At 30.9% G+C, this 27,817-nt stretch overlaps 1 protein-coding gene across 1 annotated transcript in view; it reads right to left on the reverse strand.

Moving 5' to 3' along the window:
* LOC145308561 (potassium voltage-gated channel protein Shaw-like) overlaps positions 1-21,005 on the reverse strand; it is a 44,748-nt gene extending 23,743 nt beyond the window's left edge. Inside the window, exons 1-3 of the mRNA XM_080150277.1 lie at positions 20,867-21,005; positions 13,058-13,465; positions 2,771-2,856 (exon numbers count right to left, since the gene is read on the reverse strand). Of these exons, the coding sequence (XP_080006403.1) occupies positions 2,771-2,856; positions 13,058-13,260 (289 nt within the window). The 5' untranslated portion in view covers positions 13,261-13,465; positions 20,867-21,005. The remainder of the gene's footprint in view (positions 1-2,770; positions 2,857-13,057; positions 13,466-20,866) is intronic.
* Positions 21,006-27,817: the final 6,812 nt, after the last annotated feature.

The raw sequence follows: 27,817 nt of genomic DNA on the forward strand, positions 1-27,817 counted from the left end.
AAAAAAGTGTTTTGTGAGGGGCATATCATTTTTAAAATTTAGCTCTTAGACCTTTGTGCTTTCCCTCAGAGTATTTAGAGGGCACAAAACTACTCCGCTTTAATTCAGATTTATTTCAAGGGGAGGTTAGGGTTTTCACTTTAGAGAGAAGCCCCCAAACTATTGGTAGATTATTCTTTAAATTTAATGCTTGCATATAAAGGTATCTAAAGGGTTAAGACAATGGCCGATAAATTGATATACATCCCCAATTATGATACACAAAATTATCCCTTATGTAGATTACCATAAGTGGTTGAAATGTGTGTACAATCAACTTAAAAAAGCAAGCAATCAAAATTCTGTAAAAGTCCCTAAAGTTGGAAAGCCTACGAATATAAAAACGTTATTATAAAACTTATAAAAAAAAGGACTAGGGTAATAAACAGCCCATTGTCCCCTCTATTGCATGACCCAACTCTGAGGTACTCTAATGTACAATTTGATTGTGATTACGTAAGCTACTACACATTAGAAAAGATTCTAGAGGAGGCGGAAATAGAATGGATATATATATTATGTCTTATCTAAATCTTTACATTTTCATTTCTACTTCTTTTTTAATTTTTTAGCTTCTTAGATGTGTAGCATCTCTGTATGGTTGTATACTAGGGTGGGTCGATTTTGGAATTTCATATTACTATCCATTGGAGGGCACATTTTATACCCCCCACAAGGTTTAATATTGGCACAGTAACCCTTGCCAATGTGTAGTAATGTGAAAATCCCAAAAAGCTTGCAAATCGACCCACCCTATTGTATACTCGGTCTTATATCCAAAAGGTAATTTTAAAAAACCGCTTCACTTTTCTCAATATAAACCCTACAGTTTTGGTAAAAAAAAATAATAAAAATTATGAGGTTAATCTAAAAGATTTCAAACTTTAGACAGTTAATTCATTTTCAAAAAAAAAACACTTTTCTTAATTTCTATGTAATAAGCACTCTCCCAGTAGAGAAAATTTCTCCGTCTCGAGCTGTAGTACTCTGGAGAGGTGAGTAGATTTAAAATTCAATTCTGTTTTTTTTTATTGTCATTGCTTGAGCATGAATTAGGTTTTTTTTGTTAGTTGTAAGCAAAACTGCAGGGTTTATGTTGAAAAAAGTGAATAGATTCGTTTTTTAAACACCCTTTTTATTTATACTAAAGAAGGCGTCTTAACTTTTTTGCCTTTTATTTCGAATAGCTAGCCGGTGCTTTTTATTGTCCTTGTTACATTATAAAGTACATCTATGTATCTAAGATTTATTGCTGAGGGGAAGGATTATAAAAGGCTTTGTAACAGTATAATTTATATAAGTTCTGTATATTTAGTTTGTTTCATTGCTTCATTTTTCACTAGCGGCTTCGCCCCTAGCCCTAATTAAAAACAATTAAGTACCTCTGGTGCTGCGACCAATACTTTTAAATTAACTGCCTAAAAAATAAAAAAAATGGGGGCGGATTTTTTTCATTTGTGGGTGTCCCCCCCCCCCCAAGAAAACAGCCTAAAATCACCACACGACCAGTAGGTATATTCCCTGAAGAGTAGAGCCCAATCGGTACAGTGGTCACTGAGATCTTAAGCTTCAGACAGTAGGCAGACATCATTCTACTTTGTATGATAGAAAAAGTTTTGTCCTTATTTTTGCACTATTTAAAAGATAATCTTATTCAACTTTAACAGTGGGGGGTTAAATCCATTTTTATAGAAGCAGAAATATAATCTATGATTACGGTTTTGACCCTCTAAAAAACGTAATCTACCATTCCACTTTTCCCTCTCTTGGTGATGATATCATCAACGCCGATATGATTTTTGTAATCTACCATTCCAATTTTGCCTCTCTTGGTGATGATATCATCAATGCCAATATGATTTTTGAAATGTACCATTCCACTTTCAAGAGAGGCGAAACTGGAATGGTGGTTTACACTGTTAACATCGACATAATTGAAATCATACATACTATTTTTAAATTATGTTAATCGTAGGAATGTATAAAATACTATTTATAATTAAAAAAAAATTTATGTAAAATAGAAATAACTAGAATATACCAATACTATTATGTTCATTTAAATCAGGAAATCAATGTTTATGAATATGCTGATATGTAAACACAAATGTACCATTCCAGTTGCGCCTTTATTGAAAGTGGATCGGAATTAGTTTGGTTACTATTAAAAAGTAGCCTTGCTACCAAAATTCTAATTGAAAAGAAATATGTTTTCAGCATGCATCATCATAGAGTGGGTTCTATTCAGAGATACGAGGATAAGGCAATGACAGAAAAAAACCTTCATATTAATATAATTTAATATTATAATAAGTCTCAAAAATTATGCTATAAGTTTAAGATTTTCCATTAATTGCAAATTTTTTTTTAAATTTTCAAATATAAAAGTTCCGTTTATCCTAGACTTTATAGAACAGTGAAAAATGGAAAGTTGGTTGAAAAAATGCATAAAAATTTAATTTAAAGGTTTGAAATAAAAGTTTTTGTGTGGATGCAAAACCAAAATTTTGTGATGATATCTTGGTTAATTTTCATATCTCATCATATTTTTGTCTAGAATTTTTGAAATTTATTTTAGGTTAGGTAAATATTAATGATTTTATTCCGCAAAGTTAGTAAATTGGCCCCGCGAGGTTAGAGCCCCCCGCAGGGGCTAGAAACAAGAGAGAAGCTACTGTTAAAATACTTTGTTTTATTTCCACGATTCAAAAATATGAATATTGACAATGTTCCTGATTTGAATCAAGACCCCAGAACTCGAGTTCCTCTTCATACAGGGGACCACAGACGTCCGTAGGATAGTGGAGTTTACCAGTCCTGAAAAAAAATGTATTTTTGTTCAGCTAATCTTAATGAGGTTCATCTATCTATATACTACTATCTATATACTAAAGTAACGGGATGTTTGTAGGTCTGTCTGTTTGTACCGCTAGACCGATTTGGTTCGCATTTACAATATAGCTTTCCATGTAGGTCCTGGAAAGGTTTAAGAATATTTTAGGGTAGGGTACTGCAACCCTCCCAAGAGATATCGCCCCGGGAAAACGATGTTCCCCCATTTTTTACCTTTTCTTTTTTAATTTAAAATTGAAAAAAATCTACCCTCAAGTGCCTATAGAGGCCTCTAGGGGGCATAACCGCTAGTATTTAATTTGGTTTAACCTGATCACCTTAATTAAAACAATATATCAAAAGCAATATACAAAAAGAATTATTTTATGTAGTTAAATAATTTCCCGTTAGACGTCTCAAATTAAAATCACAAAACCTGTAAAAAACATTAATTGCTACAGATAGGCAATTTTTAGAATAAAAATTTACAAAATTTACAAACAAAGTGGTTTTTTTTTGACATTTATTGTCTTTCAATGTTAAATTTTTTAACAGTTAAACTATTTAGTAATTTACTATCTAATTGTAAATAAAACAAGACGGACACTCATTACACAATATCAATTTATCGACCATTGTCGCCTGTGGAGTTAAATTAACCCCACAGGCATTAAATAATGATTTTGTCTAGGGACATACTTGTATGTCCGTTAATCATATTATAATAGTAGTGTCATGTCCGTCTGTCCATGTGTACTAATGGATCTCGTCAACCACTGAATCGTTATGGTTCTCTTTTACTGAGTAACTTCTCAGTAGGCACTGGGAAGGGACAAAAATGAAAGGAAACTAAAAATCATTGGATTGGGTCTTTGTTTTGTTAGCCTAGAGTGGCAGAAAGCTCTAGCCAAAAAAATAAGGACTACTTCGATGATTTATATTTCCTCTTTCATTTGTAATCGTGCTATATGATACACGTTTTATTTTATAAATATAACAAAAATAATATATAGAACATTTACGCATATGCAATAAATAAATACACATCACATCCCATAAAAACAAAAGAGAGAGGGGACAATAGGCTTTTTTTTACACTAGTCCCAAAAGTTTTATAATAACATTTTATTATTCGTTGGCTTATCAACTTGATTGGTTGGTTTATTAAGTTAAGTGTCCAAACGTTTAAACAACTAATTGTAACCTACAGATGGGTAATTTTGTGTATCATCATTTGGGATGTACATTATTTATCGGTCATTGTCTTACCCCTTTTAGATCCCAGATAAAAACGAGGACAAGCGTGAAAAAAGCATTTATTTGTGTATGTTATCTGAAGGTGATAATGTGTAATGGACCCTGGGTAATCAGAATAAACACAATCAAGCAAGTAGTGGTCGCGCGACTAAGCTCCACAAAACAATATCGAATAGAATTCAAATCAAGCAAGTAGTGGTTGTTGGGCGAAGCACCATAGAACAATATCGAATAGAATTCAAATCAAGCAAGTAGTGGTCGTTGGTCGAAGCTCCATAGAACAATTTTGTATAGAATTCTCCCTTAATCATTTATTGGATAAAAATCTATGTAATATTTATATAGCAATAAAAGACAATTGTAAAAAAAGAAAAGAATGTTTCAATAACCTCGAAGCTTTTTTTTTGAAGAGGGGGGAAGAATAAAAATTGAAGAAAATAATATATTTTTTTTTTTTGGGGGGGGTTAATCACCTCTTTACCCCCACAACTTGGACGTCCATGGAATCTATTGAAGCAAAAGGAATAAGAGGATTCCTGTGAAATATATTTAGAATGATATTCTATAATATTTTTCTATAACCATAGTTGTATTATGTTTATCTTTTATGCTTAAATCAATAAATAACAAGTAAGTCTTTATTCATTAGAGAAATATATTTAGAGTGGTATTCTATATTATTTTTCTATGATCAATGATCATAGTTGTATTATGTTTATCATTTATGCTTAGATTAATAAACATTAAGTAAGTCTTTATTCATTAGATAAATAAATTTAGAGTGGTGTTCTATATTATTTTTCTATGGCTATAGTTGTATTTTGTTTATCATTTATGTTTAGATCAATAAACAACAAGTAAGTCTTTATACATTAGAGATATATATTTAGAGTAATAGTCTATATTATTTTTCTATGACCATAGTTGTATTATGTTTATCATTTATGCTTAGATCAATAAACAACAAGTAAGTCTTTATACATTAGATAAATATATTTAGAGTGATATTCTATATTTTTTTTCTATGATCATAGTTGTATTATGTTTATCATTTATGCTTAGATCAATAAACAACAAGTAAGTCTTTATACATTAGATAAATATATTTAGAGTGATATTCTATATTTTTTTTCTATGATCATAGTTGTATTATGTTTATCATTTATTTTTAGATCAATAAACAACAAGTAAGTCTTTATTATTAGAGAAATATATTTAGAGTGATATTCTATATTTTTTTTCTATGATCATAGTTGTATTATGTTTATCATTTATTTTTAGATCAATAAACAACAAGTAAGTCTTTATTATTAGAGAAATATATTTAGAGTAATATTCTATATTATTTTTCTATGATCATAGTTGTATTATGTTTATCATTTATGCTTAGATCAATAAACAACAAGTAAGTCTTTATACATTAGAGATATATATATAGAGTGATATTCTATATTATTTTTCTATGATCATAGTTGTATTATGTTTATCATTTATTTTTAGATCAATAAACAACAAGTAAGTCTTTATTATTAGAGAAATATATTTAGAGTGATATTCTATATTATTTTTCTATGATCATAGTTGTATTATGTTTATCATTTATTTTTAGATCAATAAACAACAAGTAAGTCTTTATACATTAGAGAAATTCATTTAGAGTGATATTCTATATAATTTTTCTATGGCTATAGTTGTATTATGTTTATCATTTATGTTTAGATCAATAAACAACAAGTAAGTCTTTATACATTAGAGAAATATATTTAGGGTGATATTCTTTATTATTTTTCTATGACCATAGTTGTATTATGTTTATCATTTTTGCTTAGATTAATAAATGACAAGTAAATCTTTATACATTAGAGAAATATATTTAGAGTGATATTCTACATTATTTTTCTATGATCATAGTTGTATTATGTTTATCTTTTATTACTAGTTCAATAGACAAGTAAGTCTTTATTCATTCATTAGAGAAATATATTTAGAGTGATATTCTACATTATTTTTCTATGACCATAGTTGTATTATATTTATCTTTTATTACTAGTTCAATAGACAAGTAAGTCTTTATTCATTCATTAGAGAAATATATTTAGAGTGAAATTCTATATTATTTTTCTATGACCATAGTTGTATTATGTTTATCATTTATGCTTAAATCAATAAATAACAAGTAAGTCTTTATACATTGCATTGGAGCAATACTTTAATAATCATAAGCTTCTGCTATTTTTAATTTTGCCCGACTTTTCAGGGACTAAGATACATCAAATTACGGTGAATTTTATTTACGGAAATCATATCATGCCTGTAGTTTTTGATTATAATTGTCAAAAATATCCATCCAGAGGTTTTAAATCTATTGGTGAAATATAATTTTATTCCGGATGCCTAGAAAGGTGATATTTCTTACCAAATTTATTTCTTTCTCTGAAATTGTCATTCAATTTCGGAGTGACATCTCTTCTGCAGAAAAATCAATTTTTATAGAATCGCTAAATTTATAAGCGAACGGTTTTCTTTTTTCGTTGATTTAGGCATGTTAGATTAGTCCTAAGGATTTCAAACTTTGCATGAAGATTCCTAAAACAGTTTTGTACGATTTAGGAGTCGTAGCAACTATTTGATCGTTATCATAATGTCCGCAAGTTCATTTAAAACATGTTAATCTTTTTACTTTTTGACAACAAATTTCTATATTCTGATATTTGGAATACTGATTCTTATTACCACTCGGTACAATGTTATAAGCGAAGCATCTCTATAATCAAGTCCTAAAAATATAAGTATATCCTAACACATTATTCTACATTTAAGCAGTTTTTCAACTAATTTATTTACAATATTGATACTTTTTTAAATTTTTATTCTGATATTAAAGTTCTGACTTGTTTCAGATTGATCATTAAGATAGAATTCAAAAGTAGGTATAACCAACAAGCATAATAAATAGTAGTAAAAGTTTCTTAATTGCATCGGTTTTTTATTAAGTAGAAAGATCTTACTTATCAATGGACAATTTGAGTTCTCCATTTTCATGAAGCTTTGTGTAATTACCAGGTAGGGTTTTACATACTTTGTTAATAAATTAGAAATGTCCCTAGTTGCTAGAGACACAGCCGCTAGTTGATATGATATACTTGCACGTTTTGACCCCAACAAGTATTTTAATGATGCGTCATATAGTAATTATCACTTTTGAATTTAGCGGAAATTGAGGCCCACCTTGAATTTGACAATCTACACAGAATTGAATGCTGGGTGGGTTTAAGCAGAATAAAATATACTAGGGAGGTAAAGGACAATGGACTGTTTATTATACTAGTCCCCAAAGTTTTATAATAATGTTATCTTATTCTTTGGTTCAGCAACTTTTGGTACTATTGTTGAATTTTGATTGGTTGGTTCATTAAGTTAAGTGTCCAAATTTTTAAACCACTAATTTTAATCTGCAGCAGGGGTAATTTTTTATATTCTAGGGATTTACGCAAGTTTATCTGCCATTGTCTTATCCCTTTAGATCCCTGGAAATATACATATCCTGGAAAGACAGTTTTAAGAAGTTATGCACAGAACTAAAGATTGCATAATAATTTAGGATTTACACATTCTCGCATTCGTTGTCTTCAAAACTTGGTGAAATTCGCCAAATATTGATGGAATGGTTCAAACTACCAATGTCCAAATTTTACACGTAATTTTTAGTTTTAATCTAAGGGGGATTTGTGAAATCATCAGAGAGAGGGTTTATTACACTAGTCCCCAAACTTTAACAACTTTGGGGACTTAACAAGTGAATTTTTATTGTTTGGTTAAATAAGATGGTTGTCCAAACATTTCAATAACTAATTCAAATCTACAGAAGGAGTAACTTTGTGTATCATCATTGGGTATGTACTTCAATTTATCGGCCATTGTCTTATCCCTATCTGCACATAAAGTATAAGTGTATAAAATCATTGTTGATGTACCTTAATTTATCGGCCATTGTCTTATCTCTATCTACATATAAAGTATAACTGTATAAAATATTGGATAACAATTACAATAATCTATAAGGGATAATTTTACATGCAAGGTTATATATCTTTGCATCAGTGCTTTACAGGGAAGGAGGGGACAATGGGCTGTGCATTATCCTAGTCCTCAAAGTTTTAAAAAACGTTTTTAAATTCGTTGAGTCATCAACTTTTATTGATTTTGATTGGTTGGTTTAATAAGTTGTGTTCAAACGTTTCAATCCCTAATTGTAATCTACAGTAGGGGTAATTTTGGTTTACATCATTGGGGATATACATTAATTTATCAGCCATTGTCTAATTCCTTTACATTCCCTGATATAATCCTTTTTTCTGCAGTAAATAGTGTGTATTTGTGTATATATGTCCAGTAAGATCCCGTAAACGGTTTATAGAAAAGCTCCACTTACATGTTAAACCTTTCAACTCGTTTGTAATTACGTAAAAATGCGAGTTACAAAAATACATATAGCTTTTTAGAAGTACTGTGCATGTCTAAAAGAGGGGTCGGCAAGAAAAACTTTTTTATTAGAATATGATTTATTCATATAGTAATGAATTAAGTATATGTAATAATTTCTTTTAGTAAATATTTTCATATAAGAAGTTTTACTTCCATGAAGCTATCTTATATACTATACTTTTATTAAATATGTTACTTCTCTATAATTAGGTTTGTGACAAAATAACATATTTAAAATATATTGTATTATACCCATTTTCATTAGAACGTTTATAAATGTTTTTTTACAATTAATGTGGAACTATTCTGGTTTAACGTCTTTAGTATGACACTATTTCAATTCAAACTCTAACCTAACACCTTACAAAATTAGCAGATGCGGCTTACTTTGCGCTAGGACTGCAGATATTAAACAAGATTATTATATCTGCTATGATTTATATTAGTGCAAATGCAACGTTGCTATAACTCATTATATATTCATCTATCTATTAGAGTAAAACACTAGAGGGGAAAGGGGTTAAATAACTGTATTTTCCCTTCCCATAGACCCTATGCCGACTTTTAAGTCGGTCTTTGAAAATCAACGAATAGCATCGGAAATATTAACACAGCCAAGTCGCAAGAAGCAGAAAGCAATTTGCTAGAAGATGAAAAAGGTCCTTTACAAGGGGATCCAGGTAGTTGTCTGGATAAACATCTATACTATAGATTTGTTGTCTATCTCTAATAATATGTGGGGAATGTTTCCATTTATGACAATTATGGTGAAGATTTATTTGACCAATGAGCTTCTACCCTATAACTATTTAGTACCGTTGAACGTTTATAAGGAGGATTTCTACGACCAATTCATTACTAATTTAGGGAAAGGGTCTTTTCACTTGTTCGGAAGATAATAAATCAATCCCAGGGATAATCAATCCCATCTTCTTCGCTTCTTTTTGATGTTGTCATCCTTGTTGATATTATAAATGAATAAGTAGAAAGTATATATAATATGTTGGGATGAGAATACCATGGGATTGTCAGCACTAATCGGTTGTTTGTCTGCGTTAATCTGTAAAGGGTAGACTGGTGGAAATTATTCTTTTCTTGGGGGTTAATAAGTTTTTCGTTGTATCAAGATTATAAAAGTTGTTATTTAAATGATATATCATTACAGTTTTAAGTAGATATTAAAATAACAAAAAATTTATAAAGAAACAAATGACAAAACAAAACATATTTTTTTTTCTTCGTTATTTTAAGTTTTTTACTTTTTTTTTATTTTATTATTCTTTTTTTACATGATAACCCCAAACTATCCTGTATTGGATATACCGGCTCTTATATGGTAAAATAATTTATTTTCTACTGTAAATGACATACAGCATAAGATTATCCTACGTACATATAGACAGAGATATGTAGTAGGAAAAGTATAAAGATATTACAGACATAAATTAAGAAATTGCCATCATTATAGTACAAATCATGGAAGACTAACAGACAAGCAGATAAATGGAGAAGATATTTAGTGATCATAAAAAAGAGCGAGAATATGTGATTATTTAACAGTATATATTATTAGGAAACATTTTCAAACATAAAGAGACCTTTTTTAGCCTGATCAAGAGACTGACGAGAAAAGTAATTTATTTATTGCATGCTCTTTTGTAAGGGTTATCCTCACAAAATAATAAACATTCTATATTAAATAGCAGCTGAGAGAACTTAGAAGAAGTCCATAAAAAAATCCGAAAAATAATTTAGTACCTATTTATTTGATTTATTTTGCTCTGACTTAAATATATAAATGTCTATCAGACTATCTCGCTCTTTATGAAGCAATTATTCTATTTAGATAGTAGGGAAGAAAAATCCATAAGCACAGAAGTATAAACATGCATAGATGAGACAATGGCCGAAAAATTGATGTATCTCCAATTATAAAACACAAATTTACCCTTATTTAGATTAAAATTAGTGATTGCACCGTTTAGACACTTAATAAAATTTCTCAAAGTTGTTAAGCTAACGAATAAGAAAAACGTTGTTATAAAACTTTGGTGACTTGTGTAATAAATAGCCCATTGTCCCCTCCCTCACTCCATAATATAAGTATAATCATGGCTCAATAGATACAAATATTCCATCTTTATACAGTTGAGTAGATGGATATATTCATGCCTTCTTTAATGTTTTATATAAAATGATTAAAATTGTTTCATATTTTGTTGCATAGAATATTTTTATTAACCCTTAACGGTCGGGGGGGGGGAGGGCGTTAAACGCCCCCCCATCCCCCCCATCCGTTTTTTTCTATCTCATTTTCTGTGTGTGAAAGATAAAGAGCCCAAACTGCTTGACTTTTTAAGTATGGGTATGACACATAACTTAGAATTATAAAATATTGGAAATTCATTATCAAACAGGAGACTTGCACAAAAAAATTTAGCCCTCTAGCTCAAATAAGAACTGAGATAATAAGGGGGGGCGTTGAACGCCCCTTTCCCCCCCCCCCCCCCCCCCCGACCGATTATGGTGCGGCAAGGGGCCCGACTGTAAAGGGTTAAGGTTGTCGTATAATCCCATTATCCTTGACCAAATATGCACTTTCTAAAAATAATACTTTTGATAATACTTCAGCAGAAATTGAATTAGCGTAAAAATTTCCACATAATGGATGTGTTTATGTCAAAAATAATTTTCTTTTTCCATCAATATGTGTTCAAATTTAAGAAGTATTATTTTGATTCAATCCTTAAAGATTTGGTTTTTAAGAGAATAAATATATTACAAGCTGCCCTATTACCATATCTCTATAAAATTATTACTTTTCTTCCTAGATTGCTCTTTATTTATTTATTATAGTAGAATGAGCAATAGATGATAACGTTATCTATAAGTGTTAAGAGCCAGAGAGAGAGGGAACAATGAGCAGTTTATTATACTAGCTCATTATTCATTGGCCAAACAACTTTGGGAACTTGAGTGATTCTTAATTGGTTTCATTAAGTTGAGTGTTAAAACGTTGCAACAACTATTTTTAATGTACATACAGGGTAATTTTGTGTATCTTCATTTGAGATGTACATCAATATATCGGCCATTGTCTTATCCCTTTAAATCCCTGGTTAAGAGCAAATCTACACTATAATGTAGGTTTTTGCCGTTTACAATTCTTCTTTTAAATATCAATCCTTATCAATATAGCTTGATAATTTTATCTTTTTATAGTTCCTGTAAAAAATAGCGCAATAATTGCCTATCATTGGTCAGTTAAAATGTATACTGGACTGTCATTGGTATTTTAGTCTGTGTATAGGAATATCATGGGTCATTTGTATTTATTAAGCCAAAAGGAACTATAAAGAGCTTCTTACTGATATCTCAGTTACTGGGAATAACTTAAAATTAAAGTGAACATACCTTCTTTATTAATTTATTTTACATGATCTTAATGCAAGATTTTGTGCAAACTTAAATAATAAATGATAAAAAAATGAGCGATTATATTAATTTTTGAAAGATGAAAACCTAATTTAAGAAAAAAAATTCTTTTTTTTTACTAAGTTGAAAACGTTATCAAAAAACTTTAGAGAATATTGTAATAACTTGCCCACTGTCCCCTCTCTCTCTCTCTATGTCTAAATCTGGTATCATATGGTTTGATAAATATTGTAAAATTGGTCCAAACATTAAATTAATTGGTCTGTTTAAGTTTAATAGGGCATATATTTTATCCTGCCCTAATTAGATTAAAATAATAAGAAGCAAAGAATGAATAAATGCTTTTAAACTTTATCATAATTAGGTTAAATTATGCTAATAATGTACCGACTTCTAAAAATCCTAAATGAATAGGTTAGGTTTTACCCTAGATGGGTCATATCACACGCAATACTATATCTGTATAAACCCCTACTTGACCTAACCAAAACAAGCACGAAAAAAAAATAAAAAGTTTATTTTCTCGTATTCATTCGAATCCGGTGGATATATTTCTTCGGCACCTCGGGGCTAAAAAACTGGTTTTAATCTTATAATTGTACATTCTATATCCGCGGAAAGCTGTTTATAATACGATGCGAGAAATAACTATTATTACACTACAATTGTCCCACTACATACAAGTATGTTAAACCTTTTACCCGATTTATGATTATTACCTTTCGAAGTATGCATCTTTTAAGAAATAACATCTTTAGTATGAATAGACTTCCAACCAACCGCTTTATAAATGAACTTTGCGGTTGCGCCCCTAGCATCTATGAGCTCTAAATATGAAGGGATATGGAAGGACAGAAAAATAGCGTAAAACCATATTCAGACTTTTTTTTATAAAAATAGAATAGCCTAAAAACATCGCCGGACCTATAAGAAGCTTCACCGAACGGAGAATCACATCGGTTCAGAGACAAAAAAGCTTACTACTTTTTATAATTTAGTATAGTCTTACCTGTAATAATTTAAAATCTGAGCAAAGACGCCGGGATGACGGTCGAAAAAATATTCATTTAGAATTGGATCATAGTTGGCCAGCGCCTCTGTCAGCCGGGACAGCCGGGTTGCCGGAATCTTTTTCAGCGTCTGCTTGTAGGTCTCGAACCGGACACCGCCGACGTTCAGCGTTATCCGGTTCTCGCCGTCCATGAGCGCCATGGAGCCTGACGAGGTGTTGTGCTTTCCGCTTAACGACACCAGGGTTGATGGTTAGGTGATAACTAGTCGTAGACACAAATATGATTTTTGCTGTAACTATTTATCACTATTCTATTTATTTATTTGTCACAGTTTGTCACTAGTTTTGGATTGTTACGTCCCTGTAACTGTTTTCAAAGTATCAATTTTCATCATGGCAGAACACCTAAACAGAAAAAGAAATTTAGAAGTTTTAAAAAATAGCGTAAAACCATCACAGGACTAGTATTTCCTGAAGAGTGAAGCCCAATCGGATCCGTGGTTACTGATATCTTAGGTTTCAGACAGACAGACGAACAGACATTGTTCTACTTTGTATTATAATCACAATTACCAGTTATTTGCGTTTTTTCTTAATTGTATTTCTTAATAAGTAATTATCAATTTTTCATTTTTGCAAAAAGCCGCAAAAAGTGCAATTTTTTGAAGAAAAAAGATGCATGTTTGGGCCATATTGGTATGCTACACCTTTTTTCCCTCATTTTCCTAACAATTCTAAAGATTTTTTTTACATAACAACTTTTTTGTGGCGAAGCTTCGCTATAGTTCACTTTGTCTGTCCGTCAGTCCGTCCAAAATAGGATTTTCTTAGCTTCTTTTTTAGAGGGCTGAAATTATCGGTAAAGAGTTCCTATTCCAATGAGCATCAATTCTACAATTCACTTGATGCGTCGGTTTGGCATTCATGCTGTAAAAGACATAAATACTTATTTTTTATAATTCGTGATTTTTCCAATTTTATTCTTTTTTTTGTGTAAACTGAATTAAATCTGTTTTCATATTTATATTTATGTGTTTAGATTATTAAAGTGTTTGATGGTTTTGTGTGTGTTTGTGAGTGTGTGTGTGTGTGTGTGTGTGTGTGTGTGTTTTCATGTAAATAAAAAGTCCAATATTCCAATACTGGGGACCTGGTACACAAAAGAGCCAATAATTTCAATCTCGTTTTAAGTCTCATATTGTGTGTGCGAGAGTGGATAAAATACAAATATTGTGGTTAAAAAAACTCAAATAAGGGATAAAAAAAATTGATGTTTTTCGCCGACAATGATAAACAAAATTATCCTTTCTATGTATGAGAGAATATTATAAAACTTTTAGTTCTAGTATAATTTAAATTCCAATATTTCTATCCCCCCACTCTCTGAGTAATATCAAAATTTTGAATAATATAGGCAATGACGTCCAAGGGGGGGGGGGTAAAGGGGTGATTACCCCCTTCCAAAGTGAATTTGGGGGTTACGTAGGCACCCCCAAAATTTTGGAGTGTCAAATTTTTACCCCCCCCCCCCCAAATGAAAAAGCTTGGACGCCACTGAATATAGGTAAAGAAATAAACCATTCCAGTAAGGTTTACACGGTGAAATCCGTAAAAAGGCACTTAATGTTCACTAATTATGTAAATCAACAAAACTGTTTCATTTTAATTCATGGATTCTTTTGGACATTTATAAAAAAACACAAAGTACACTTTTTATACCGATTAAAATCGCTGAATGCTTTTCTCTTTCATTCTTAACCTAGCACTGATGATCGGAGAGAGATGGGACAATGAAATGTTTATCACACTAGTTACCAAAGTTTTATAATAGCGTTTTCTTATTCGTTGGCTTAACAACTCTGGGGACTTTAATACATTTTGATTGGTTAAAACGTTTCAACCACTAATTTTAATCTACAAAAGGGAAATTTTCTGTATTGTCATTGTGTCATTGGGGATGTACATAAATGTATTGGCCATAGTCTTATCCCTTCAGATCTCAAAGTGATGATAAACCTTCAGGATTTAGTTTGTAATACCCTGTCTATATAACTGTATATTCATCATATTGAGATCCTATAATTAACCTACATACGCGAGGGTGATTATAAATACATAAATGATTTTGTATGTTTAATCTTTTTTTTTTTAAATCTGTTACCCCTTAATAGCTAAAAACCACCAAAGGTTCATTAGTTGTATTCTCTAATCAGTTTAGCAGTTAGAAAGATCTTAATGTTCAGCAGACGGACAGACATCGTTCTACTTTGTGTTACAGCGCTTAAATCAAGAGTTTCAGAAAGACAGACAGGTGGTATATCAAGTCATACAGTTGTTAATCTGATTAAATAATAAAAAGAAGGAATAAGTTAACAGGCTACAAAATTTTTGGTAGCATCCATCAAAGCAAACAGTAAAGAAGATACCCCCCCCCCCCCCTCAACTCATCAAAAATAATTACATGTGAAATAGCTAAGTGTAAAGGAATTGTGGTATCCTTACAAAAAAGTAACATAAATTGAACCGATATGATTCTTAAGTGTCTACTTCCCTCCCTCTTCCCATCTTTCACTCAAGTGGTAGCGCTGGAAAGTATCATTTGTGATGTCATAAAAAACGTCTAAACCCATCTTTTTTAGAGGTTTTCTTTCACACTTTTCCTCTTCACTTCTTTTTAGACGTATTTGTATGACGTCACACAAGACACTTTCCAGCGCTTCACTCAAGTGCCCCTTGAGGTATCTAGGGGCGTAGCCGCTAGTTGATTATTTATTAACAGTAATTCTCAAACCTGGGATAAATGCGTATATGATCCAAATACATGTACAGAGAAAGGTCCAAATTTAGTTGTTACGCAAGAGTCTTAAACTTAATCTTTCCTCAGTTTATATAACAATTTGTTAATTTTACAAACTTTCATAAAATAATTGAGTTACCAAACTTACTTCAATGCTTCTATGTCTCTAAAATGTTTAATAAATGAATTCTCCAGTAAAAAACTTTAACATAGTCCCTTTCAAGATAGCGCCCCTTAAGAGGCGTTTCGATGAATTAGCTTTTCTCCTATTGGTAGCCCCTCTAGGGGGATCTAACCCTGTAGGGCCAATTGCATGATGATCATCTAGCATAACATAACCTTACCAACCTAAAATAACCTATCAAAAGCTACTATGAAAATACATGAAAGGGAATATACCCATCCAATAAATCTATTTAAGAAAAGCTTATAGTTTCCAACCCTCTGTCTGTCAAAAAAAATAGTTTCTTTGAATTAAGTTATTTTTGACAAATTCAGTATACAGTTCTGCACTTACTTCTCAAAGTCAAAATGTTTAGCCTCAATAAAATGGTAATTTTTCTTCAAAGAAATATTCCGTTAAGCCTTAATCTTAAAGCATTTTGATTTTGGATAAAATTTACCTAGCAAGTAGCAATTTGAAACAATATTAGTTTGTAACATACTAAATGATTATGAACATTTACTTTTATTGCTGTTATTTTTATTTGTGTTTATCTCCATTATATATTTAACCAAATAACCCTGCTAACCATTTAAGAAACAATAAAGAAAATTGATGGACAATTAAAGTTAAGTAAATTGTCTTAGATTGCCATTACTATCTCAAAGTAGTATGTCACATCATTTTAATTGAAAATTATCATTGCAGCACAAACTGCCATCCCCCAAATTCTTCATTCCTTTAAATTGTTTGCAACTGTTCAATTTTGCATATATTAAAGTATTTTGCATATATGACAATAATGAAGCTAATGAAAAAATGAGGCATTTAAGACAAATGACCAATGAGAGGCCAATACACAGACTAAATTACCAATGGCAGGCCAGTATGACGTCATTTTTATAGGCAATATACAAAGGTATGACAATAAGCGGATGTGATTGCACTCTTAATGTCTTCAATGTTTATGGATCTTTCAAGCAACACAAGTTTTATAATAAGATTATCTTCATTCGGTTTGTGTCATTGAATTTTTTTAGTGTTTTATGCTACTAGGTAACTACTCTAAAAATTAGATTCCTGTATAGCCTATAATATAAAGTACGAAAGCTTAAGATTTCAATAACTACTGAAATTATAGAGTTCTCCTTTTAAGGGTACTTCACATATGTCCTAGGATGGTTTTAGGCTATTTTCTGTCCCCTTTCTTACCCCTTTTAATGCAGCACCTAGATGCTTGTTGCAGAGCTACTAGGTTCATGAAAAACTAAAATACATAAGGTTATTATCAAACATATATCAAATTATAAAGCCATAACAAGTATTTTTTCTCCGAAAATTAATCAATTAATAGATAATAATAATTTGGTTAAACAATACATAACTATCTATATTGTGCATTACCTTATTCGCAAATTGAATTAAGACAACAAAAAAGATCTATATTTATCTTTAAATGTAAAACTAAGTATGATAAAAACAGAAAGAAGGGAAATTGTTTCTTACACTAGTCTCCAAACTTCAAAGTTTATAATACAGTTTTCTTATTGGTTGGCTTAACATCTTTGGGGACTTTAATGAACTTTGATTGGTTGTTTCATTAAATTAAGTGTTCAGATGTTTCAAAAACACTAATTTAAATCTACAGAAGGGAAATTTTGTATATCATCATTGGGAATCTTCAGCAATTTATGGGCCATTGTCTTATCCCTGATAAAAAAAAGTAAATATATAAGTGTGTGTTAATTAGAACCCTTGGGAATTGCTCTTGCTTATTCGTATTAGTAGTACCACATACAAACTAATACCTACCTTATTGAATGCCTTCACAAACATGATAAAAATTATAATATTTAGACATATGCAGGATAAGATCTTTAAAAAGCATGTATGAAATGTTTAAACGTTTGAAATTTTGTTGAGTTTGTGCAGCCACCCCCCTCCCTCCTCCATATTTTGACATAATACGGAGAGGTTCTCTTTGAATATCCCCTGCGTGGAGCTATGGTGTTCTAACCCTACAGGGCTACCTAATACCCATTATAACCTAACCTATCCTTATCTAAAGTAATAAACTGTGTTCAAAAAGACATTTTAAGGTAAAATACCTTTTTCCTATTATTTATATAATTTAGATTTGTTCTGCTATAACGATTTAGTTGTGAAACTGTATTCCCTGAAGCTACACAACTACATTCAATGGCAGATGCCTAATTGGAAAAGATGAGAAATAGTCGTAAGGATGGAATAATTTCTACTCTCTTAGAAATATATTATAAGGTTCTACTCTTGCTAGATATGCCATAATAAGACATTTCAGTAGCGAAATTACTTTATAATAATGGAGTTAATATTACTTGGATTTTTTACAAGATTATATGAAATCTAATAAAGTGAAACTTGAAGCTGGCTAAAATACCCCCCCCCCCAGTACACTCATTACTCAATCAAATATCCTCCTACTGGATGAACAAACGGACCAATAAGTGGTGTGCAGGTTATCACCTTAAATTGACGGCATTATCCCCCTTTCATAGTATTCAAGTTAATTCTATAACAATTTCTATAATTCACTTTGTTTGTCGGTCCGCCTGTCAGTCTGTAACGCTGTTTTGTCATCTTTATTGAGTTATTATTAAGCATGATAGTCAATACTAAATAGGAAAAACTATATTATAACTTTAAGAGAAGAGACATGTTATCTACTTTCCTCTTATATTTGGGAAAAGGAACATTTTCTAGTTAATTAGAAAAAAAAGAAATAGGAACACACAACAAATATTACATCAAGTGGTGTTACTAATATATTTAGTATTAGCGGCTTCGCCCCCTAGAGGCCTCCAGGGGCACTTGGGGGGGAGAGGGGTTAATTATGACTACCCATTTTTATTTTAGATTTTTTTGAGTAAAAAAATTTGGGTGGGAGAATTTTTTGGGGGGAGCGTAGTCGACCACACTCCATTTTTAATTTTAATCTATCCCCTAAAACAGTTATAAACCTTTCCTATGACCTATAGGGGACCTATTAGAAGCTACCCAGTAAAGGAGAATCATATCGATTCAGTGGTTAGCAAGATCCTTCGGTACAAACAGACAAACATCATGTTACTTTATTATAAGGATTTACCTCAAACATTTAAAGTAACATAGAATAGTTAAATTAAAATAAAATATTTCTATCCATGATCTTTTTGTGCCTCCAATAAAAGTAAGATTGAAAAGATACAAACCATTCCATATTGCAATATATTTATTTTTTTCAATTTATTCAACTTTGATCTTTTTGGAATACTGTTACTTGAATTCATATCATTTTTCCATTTTTTAAAGCGTAGCAATCTCTTAATTGTCACAATCTTTAAAAAGTCCTAAACAATTTGATTAAGTAATTGTCATTTTAGTGAATTTAGGGCAACTATCTTTAATCGAAGCCAAAAAAAATTAATTGACTTGACAAAGGGGACATATAGACTGGCGGACGAACAGACCTTAGTTATATTGAAGCTTTGCTACTGGCAGAGATTATATAGCGTATATGTAAGGTTGAGTGCAGATCAAAGGCATGGAGAAAAGGTTACTAAAATCAAATCAAATATTTCAATATTCAAGTCTATGGAGTTTGTGAAACACAGGGACAAAGATTCAGTAATATTAATTCTGTTATGTTATTTCTTTAATTTAATTCTTAAGATGAAAATAGTCCAAAGAATACAATAAAAAGGATTAATGAAACGCGCGTAAATGAATTTTAAAAGGCTTAAAAAGCTATAAATAATTAGCTGGCCATCATATGCATTAATTGGAAACCAAAAAGAGAAAAGGACTTAAAGTTGAAAAATATTTTTCTCGTATTCATTCGAATCCGGTGGATAGGAACCGGTTCTCATCCATACGAAAAAAACTATGTCTAGCATCGTATTATATCCAGCTTTCTACGAATATAAAAATGTACAATTATAATAATTGTACATTCTATATCCGCGGAAAGCCGTTTATAAAACGATCCGAGAAATAACTATTAGTTTTTAAAGCTCAAAAAATTGACAAAAATAATTTATTACTGCATATGTTATAAATGATTAAAACAACAACAAAAACAGAATTCTATCTTTTATAGCATTTAAGAAAATCTCAAATTTTTTAATGGACAGACGACAGGACAGTCACAGTAATAGATCAGTTGCTCTCAGATCAGGGATCTAAAGAGATAAGACAATGGCCGATAAATTGATTTACATCCCCATTGATGATACACAAAATTAGCCCTTCTGTAGATTATAATTAGTGGTTGAAACTTTTGGACACTCAACTTAATAAATCAAAAGTTTCCGAAATTGGTAAGCCAACGAATAAGAAAACGTTATATTACAAGTTTGAGGACTGGTGTAATAAACTAAAGTTGCTCTACTAAAAAGAAAAATTGCAGCTGGATAACTAGATAATTGAGTTTATACTGAAATATAAAACTTTTGTACAGTATGTTCTTAATGTTGTGCAATTTTTGATAACTAATTATATTAAGAAGTGATTATAGAATATATCCTTGATTTATATATTTATTTATATACTTAAGGTAGAATATAATTAAACATTTATCGTATACTTTATAAATTAAAGATAATTATTCGGGAAAAGAGAAAAAAAGTCATTCTTTTTCTTGATCACGAGAGGCCAAAGGACTAGGTCAACACTATTGAGAGTTATCATCTAGTAATCATTTCGTTTTTTTTTTTTCATTTATTTTTTTTTGCTGTCACAAACTATTTAAAATCAGCTTGAAGACTCACAGAATCAACTAAATATAAGCTAAATAGAAAACCACCTGCAAGAAACAAAAAATCTTTACCTTCAAAACACAGTTACTGTAGATGAGCGATGTAGTAAATAATGTAGATTAAATATTCATCTGTGCACCCAGGGGGAGGAAGGGGGGCAAATTCAGGACAGATATGTTTCCAAGATGTCGGGGTGCTGCTTCCAGCCTGATAGTTCCAGGTTCATATATAATCAAGATAGGAGGAGGGGGGGGGGGGGCACAGTCGGGTTGGATTAATGAGACAGCTAATAGAGATTTATTATGTCAGACTTTGTATGCTAGTTTCTTTTTTTACAGAGTATGGAGACAAGGATCTAAAGGAATAAGACAATGGAGGATAAATTAATATACATCCCTAATGTTAATAATCAAAATTACCCCCTCTGTAAATTACCCTTAGTGGTTGAAAGGTTTGGACACTCGACTTAATAAACCAACCAATCAAAATCTATTAAGAGTCCCCAAAGTTGTTAAGAAAATGTTATAATAAAACGTTGGGGACTAGTGTAATAAACAGATCATTTTTCCATATCTCTTTGCAAGGTATGAGAGGGGGAGATACTTTTATTAAGATGGATTAGGTGTACAGATAAACAATCTTCTATCAGTACAATTTTGTATTAGAAGTAGCGAAGCTACTATACAGAATTTGAAATATCTTATAAAACTGTACGGGGAAAACGTGAATTTTAAGATGAACCTTACATTTTTAAAAAGTAATAAGCTTCATATGCTACTTGCTTTTATTCCTAAGAAATTTTATAAAACATGTACATAAAGATATCAAATGTAAATATTATATAAATAACTGCATCAAATAAATGGGTCCCTATCCAGATAGAGGGGGGACAATAGACTGTTTATTACACTAGTCCCCAAAGTTTTATAATAACGTGTTCTTATTCGTTGGTTAAACAACTTTTATTTGTTGATCATTAAGTTCAGTGTTCAAACGTTTCTATCACGAATTGTAATCTACAGAAGGGGTAATTTTGTGTATCATCATTAGGGATGTACATCACTTTTATAGGCCATTGTTTATCCCTTTGGATTCCTGTTCCCTATTCCTGTACCTTTCGGTATAAACAGAGAGAAATGGTCCTAGGACAAACGCAGGAGTCCCAAACGTCGGAGTGGACAAACGCAGGGGTGGACACTTAACCTAACCTAACCTATTAAATACCTAACCCCTGCGGGGGGCTTATTTTTACATTCATATCCTAACCTAACCTAACCTGTATAGAAATACTTACTTAAATTAGTATTTTAACACTCCTGCGTTTGTCCACTCCAACGTTTGGGACTCTTGCGTTTGTTGTGGAACCAGATAAGTATATATTTTTCAATATATTGGCAAAAATTGTGAAAATACAGAGAGAGAAAAATGTGAAAAATGATGATATAATGAACTTTCCTGGGATATGCGATAATCAATCAATTCGCAACTCGTCTCTGGGATTCAAATATTTCTGAAAATAAATATATTTTATTGATACATTTTATTTGAGGGCTAATTTTTGAAGCAAAGCAACTTAAATTATTGATTAATAGATATAACTTTTCAGCTTAGAACAGTTTATTTAAGTTCAATTACAATTTTACCCTTTTGAACACAAATCTTATATTCAGATTATTTTTTCCCAATCTCAATTTTATAAGCTTAGATGATATTGGAAAAAATTATCCTTGTAAGTAAAGTAGGTTTATTAGATTTGGAAAGTAGTAGAAAATGAATCTTGGCATTTTAGATATGTCTTCATGTTGATAGTGCTAAAACTTATAATGAAAGTTATAGTAAAAAAATACTACATACACTTTGGTAGGTTTCAAAACAGCCTCTCGCTTTTAAGTCCTTGGATACTTGTATTATACTGTATTAAACTTACAATATTCATTTTTTACAAGGAATAGTTTATTGATAATTTTTTGTATTTTCTTAATGAAATTTAAATATAATTTATAAATGTTAAGAAACAGCGTATAGTGTCAAATAAAAAATAAAAATGACCAATGATAGACCAGTATACAATTTACTATGGGTCATTTACAATGTACACTGACCTATCATTGGCCATTAGTATTGTATGACGTCATTTTTTATTGGACACTTAGACTGTTTCTAATGTTGATATTAAATGTATATATTGTTTTGTCTCAATAAATATTTGAATTTGAATTTGAAACCTTTCACATAAAGAAACTAAGCTTACATGGTTAAATATATTCAAAGACAAGAGTTACGGCTTGCACACAGACATACATACAGTGCAGTGGAAGGAAAGTTATTACATACACTAATCTATTGTATACTGTTTGTTTATAACAATTAAGAAGAATCAATAAGGAAAAACAGATCATCTTGTTTTATTAATGATCATCATTGACTGGCACTGATATAGTCATTCTAATCATTTTCAGAAGCGAAGCTACTCTATAACAAGTTGTTGTCCTTACCTCATAAATATTTCACACAAATTTTACCTAAACAATGTGGATCATTGAAAAAAAATGAAGTAGCGGTTTTCGTCGTATTTTTCACAGTAGCTATTCTCCTATTTCTAGCCCCTGTGAAGAGCTCTAACCCTGCGGGGCAATAATTAACAATTACCTAACCTAACCTATAATAACCTATCAGTAGCTACTGTGAACATACAACGAAACCGCTTCTTCGTTTTCTCTCCATGACTCCCAAATGTTTCCTACATACAGATAGACGAAAAGACAGAACTGAGGTGAATTCTTAAAAAAAACTTTTGCCTCACTAAGATCATTTTCCCTTACTAAAATTTTAGTGAGGCAAAATTATCCCCTCTAAATTATAAGTGAGCCTCGCTTTTTTTAGTGGGGCAAATTGATTTTAGTGAGGCAAATTTTTTTTGAAGAATTCAACTCTGGTTTATAGAATAACCGTGCTTAAAAAAAGATGAATAAACATAATAAAGAAAAAACATGTCTATATAACTCTGTGATAATGTCTAGAACTAGAGAGATTATGTAACTTAGCAAAAGCAGGGAGGAAAGGGACATTGTGCTGTTTGTTACACTAGTCCCAAAAATTATACTTTTGAAATTCGTTTGCTTTACTTGGGGACTTTTAATGAATTTTAATTGGTTGGCATATTAAGCTGAGTGTTCAAAGTTTCAACTAATAATTATAATCTACAGAAGGAGTAGTTTTGTTTATCATCATTATGTACATCAATTTATCAGCCATTGTCTTATCCCTTTAGATCCCTGATGTAAAAGTCATTATAAGACAAGGAAACAAAAACCTTATTGTTTAATATGCTTAGTTGTAGAGAAGATACTCAATAAGTTATAAGTGTTGGTCTGTTTGTTTGTGATGACTTGATTATGCATGTTTTAGTCAAGCTTCTTTACAATTCCTCGGTCCATATTTTCTTAAGCTAAGGCAATGAGGAATTGTGAATTAAATACACAGGTTCATTTTTAACGCGTAATTCCGTAAAGTTGGGTGTTGGGTTGTAGGCAAATGCTCTTATTAAGTCAAACTGTTCTTAATACAGACCATTTCATATATATATATATACACCTGGAATAAAATGACCCCTATGTAAAGTTTAGCAACATTTTTTTATACAAATTGGTCTAGTCCAACTTTCCATCCAAAAAGCTGTAACGGCAATGATTTCTCGGCTAGAAACCGACATTTTTCTCTGCCCTTTCCGGACTGGCTAATAGTTCACTATTTTTTTTTCAAAAGCTACATTACCAATCAAAATGATTTGTCCTTGTTATAACTCTGAAGTAATAATCTGGGGCCAGAATGTATTTTTCTTGCTCTCTGTAAAATTGTTAGTAAATGTAAACTTTTTTTGTGAAGCCATCAGTTCCACATAAACAACAAAGTAATAAAACGCAATTTTATAAAACATATTTCTCGCATTTAATGGAAACCGATTATTTTCCATTGGATCGCATTCATATGGAAAAATATGTTATGCATCGTATTGTATCCAGCTATCCAGATTTTTAACCCGTGCCTTCAGCATCTCTATGCTAAAAAAACGTGTTTTAATATTATAATTGTAAATTTCATATCCGCGGAAACCTGTTTATAATACGATGCGAGAAATAAATATTATCTATCAATTTCAAAATATTACTAATGCTTTTACTTTTTATTCTAACTTTGGTAATTCTTTTTTTTTAAATTGTCCAGCTGAAGTGATGGAACGCAAAACTTTTTTTTGCTTTGCATTGACAAACAATAAACACTTTCTTTGTTACCATATAGCATAACATTGTTTTTCTAACCCTTTATGTAAAGTTGTTTTTCCTTACTTTCATACAGGGATGCAGGGGAAATTATCAGGGATCTAAAGGGATAAGACAATAGCAAATAAATGGATGTACATATCCAATGATGATACACAAAATTATCTTTTCTGCAGATTAAAATTAGTGGTTGATTAGCTTAATCAATTTGCCAATCAGAATTTACTAAACCCTCAAAGTTTTTAAGCCAACGAATATGAAAACGTAATTATAGGACTTTGGGGACTTGTGTATTGTGTAATAAACATCCCATTATCCCCTCTCTCTCTCTCTGTATTGGTAGTCAATGTTTTTTGAAACATGTTCTGTCATTCGTTCTCTTATCAAACCTTAAGATCCCAGCTTTTATTTTAGAAGACAAAAATACAAAATAGACCAGAAATGAAGGGGCTATTGTTCTGTTTATTACAGTAGTCCCCAAAGTTTTATAATAAAATTTTCTTATTCGTTGTCTCAACAGCTTTGGGGACTTTTATTAAATTTTAATTGGTTGTTTCAAACATTTCAACCACAAATTGAAATATACAGAAAGGGTATTTTTGGGTATCATCATTGGAGATGTAAGCAAATAGGCCATTGTCTTATCCCTTAAGATCCCAGAAATTAACGATTTTGCGAATAATGTAGTAAAGTTTTAAGTAACCAAGCAATAACTATTTTTTATTATTTTGTTACTGTAATTTGTACTTTTATATTTGCGTATCTTGACCCAGAAAATGTATGTTTGGTTTATAATAACACAAGATTATTTATGTTTATTTATCCTTTTCCTTTGTTAAGAAATTGGCGATATAATATGTAGAACAAGCTTTTCTTTTCTTTAAAAAAACATCTATCAATTGACCAATGGTGCATACAGTATATTGTATTTTAAAGATCCAAAACAATTGAAAATCTTGCATATTTTATTTTAATATGATAGCTTAATGGATTTATCATTACTTGGATCATACACCAGATGATCATGTACTCTGATAAAGTGATACTTGTAGCTTGCTAAAATAACAACCACTCCTACTTCTTTTATCCCATCCCCTCCTCTCTTACTGGATGAACTAACTGACCAATAATTGATGTCCATGTTGGCAACATGAATTGACGAGAATTTTTTCTCTATCATAATATCCACGTATATTCTATATCCTTGTATAGCTTTAACAAGAAAAATCTCAAAAGGCCCTATGCATTTTTCCTGACTAAATAGCAAGGTTTATGTGTTTTGTAATTTGAAAATAAAAATGAATTATTTCTAGCGTCCAAATGTTATTGTGAAACTTGTAAACATCATAACATTGAAATAAATATATATTGTGTAGTTGATTTGAGCTCAGTATTCTCAAGTACACACTCAAACACACATTTTTCCAGGGATCTAAAGAGATAGGACAATAGCTGGTAAATTGATGTACGTCCCCAATAATGATACACAAAAATACCCCTTCTGTAGATTATTATAAGTAGTAGAAAACTTTGGAAACTGAATATAATGAACCAACCAATCAAAATTCAATCAGAAAACCTAAAGTTGTTAAGGCAACGAATTAAAAAAAAACGTTATTTTAAAACTTTGGGGACTAGTGTAATAAACAGCACAATGTCCCCTCCCTCCCTGCATTTTTCTAACAGCAAACACATTATACACACATTTCGCCCAAACCTTCTCTCTTCTAGGAAACATTTAGTATATTTAAAGTGGTTCTAGCTGCATTTGCTCTACCTATTGATTTACTTTTTACGGTCTTTTCTGTAACCCTATTACAGGGCTGAGGGTCACACAGATTTTTTCCTGTTGATTTAGTTGTGTGTAAAGTGCAGTTTCAAAATTTTCTTGCTTTTCAATTTCTCAACTTTGCTTTTTTATCTTTTGTGATTTCCGAGATATCAAGAATAACCCCCTCCCCCCTGCACCGGAATAAAGACTAGAAATATCCCTAGTTAAGTAAAGGTAATTTTTTCTCTACAACCAAATCATCTTTTTTCCCATTACCCTTACAAATCCGACCTTTTATTTTTTTTATTTTAAGAGCTTACCACCCATTCAAAATATGCTAATTACATTTTGCAAGCTAAATGATTTTATAATGTATTTAATTTTCAGAAATCCACTCACTTCCTAGAACTGTATAGAATAGGAATTGATTTATTATTACTTGGATATTACACAAGATTATCATGTACTCTTATAGCGGGCTAAAATAACGATCCCCATCACTTCTCCACCTAATGAATGAACTAACTGACCAATAAATAAGAGGGAAAATAGCAACCTAATTAGACGACAATATTTTCCTTACATAATAGCATTAACCACGTTTATTTTTCATCCATTTTTATAGGTCAGTCTGTGAGATATAGGAAAATGTAACAATAATTTTAACATGTAATTTAAGGTGTACTATAAATTTCTTCTTTTAATGAAAAAAAAACCTGGGACAAAATAAAAGGTATAAGTATTAAAGGAATAGTCGTTAAATTGATGTACATCCCTAATCATGATCAAAAAAATTAGCCCTTCGGTAGATTAAAATTAGTGGTTGAAACGTTTAAACACTCAAGGTAATGAATCAACTTATCAAAATTCACTAAAGTCTCTAAAGTATTTCAGCCAACAAATAAGAAAACGATTTTATAAAACTTTGGGGACAAATGTAATAAACAGCCTAATATCCCCTCTCTCTCTGG

The sequence above is a fragment of the Acartia tonsa genome, chromosome 2 (genome assembly GCF_053477335.1).
Source record: "Acartia tonsa isolate MP-2025a chromosome 2, ASM5347733v1, whole genome shotgun sequence".
Classification (NCBI taxonomy): domain Eukaryota; kingdom Metazoa; phylum Arthropoda; class Copepoda; order Calanoida; family Acartiidae; genus Acartia; species Acartia tonsa.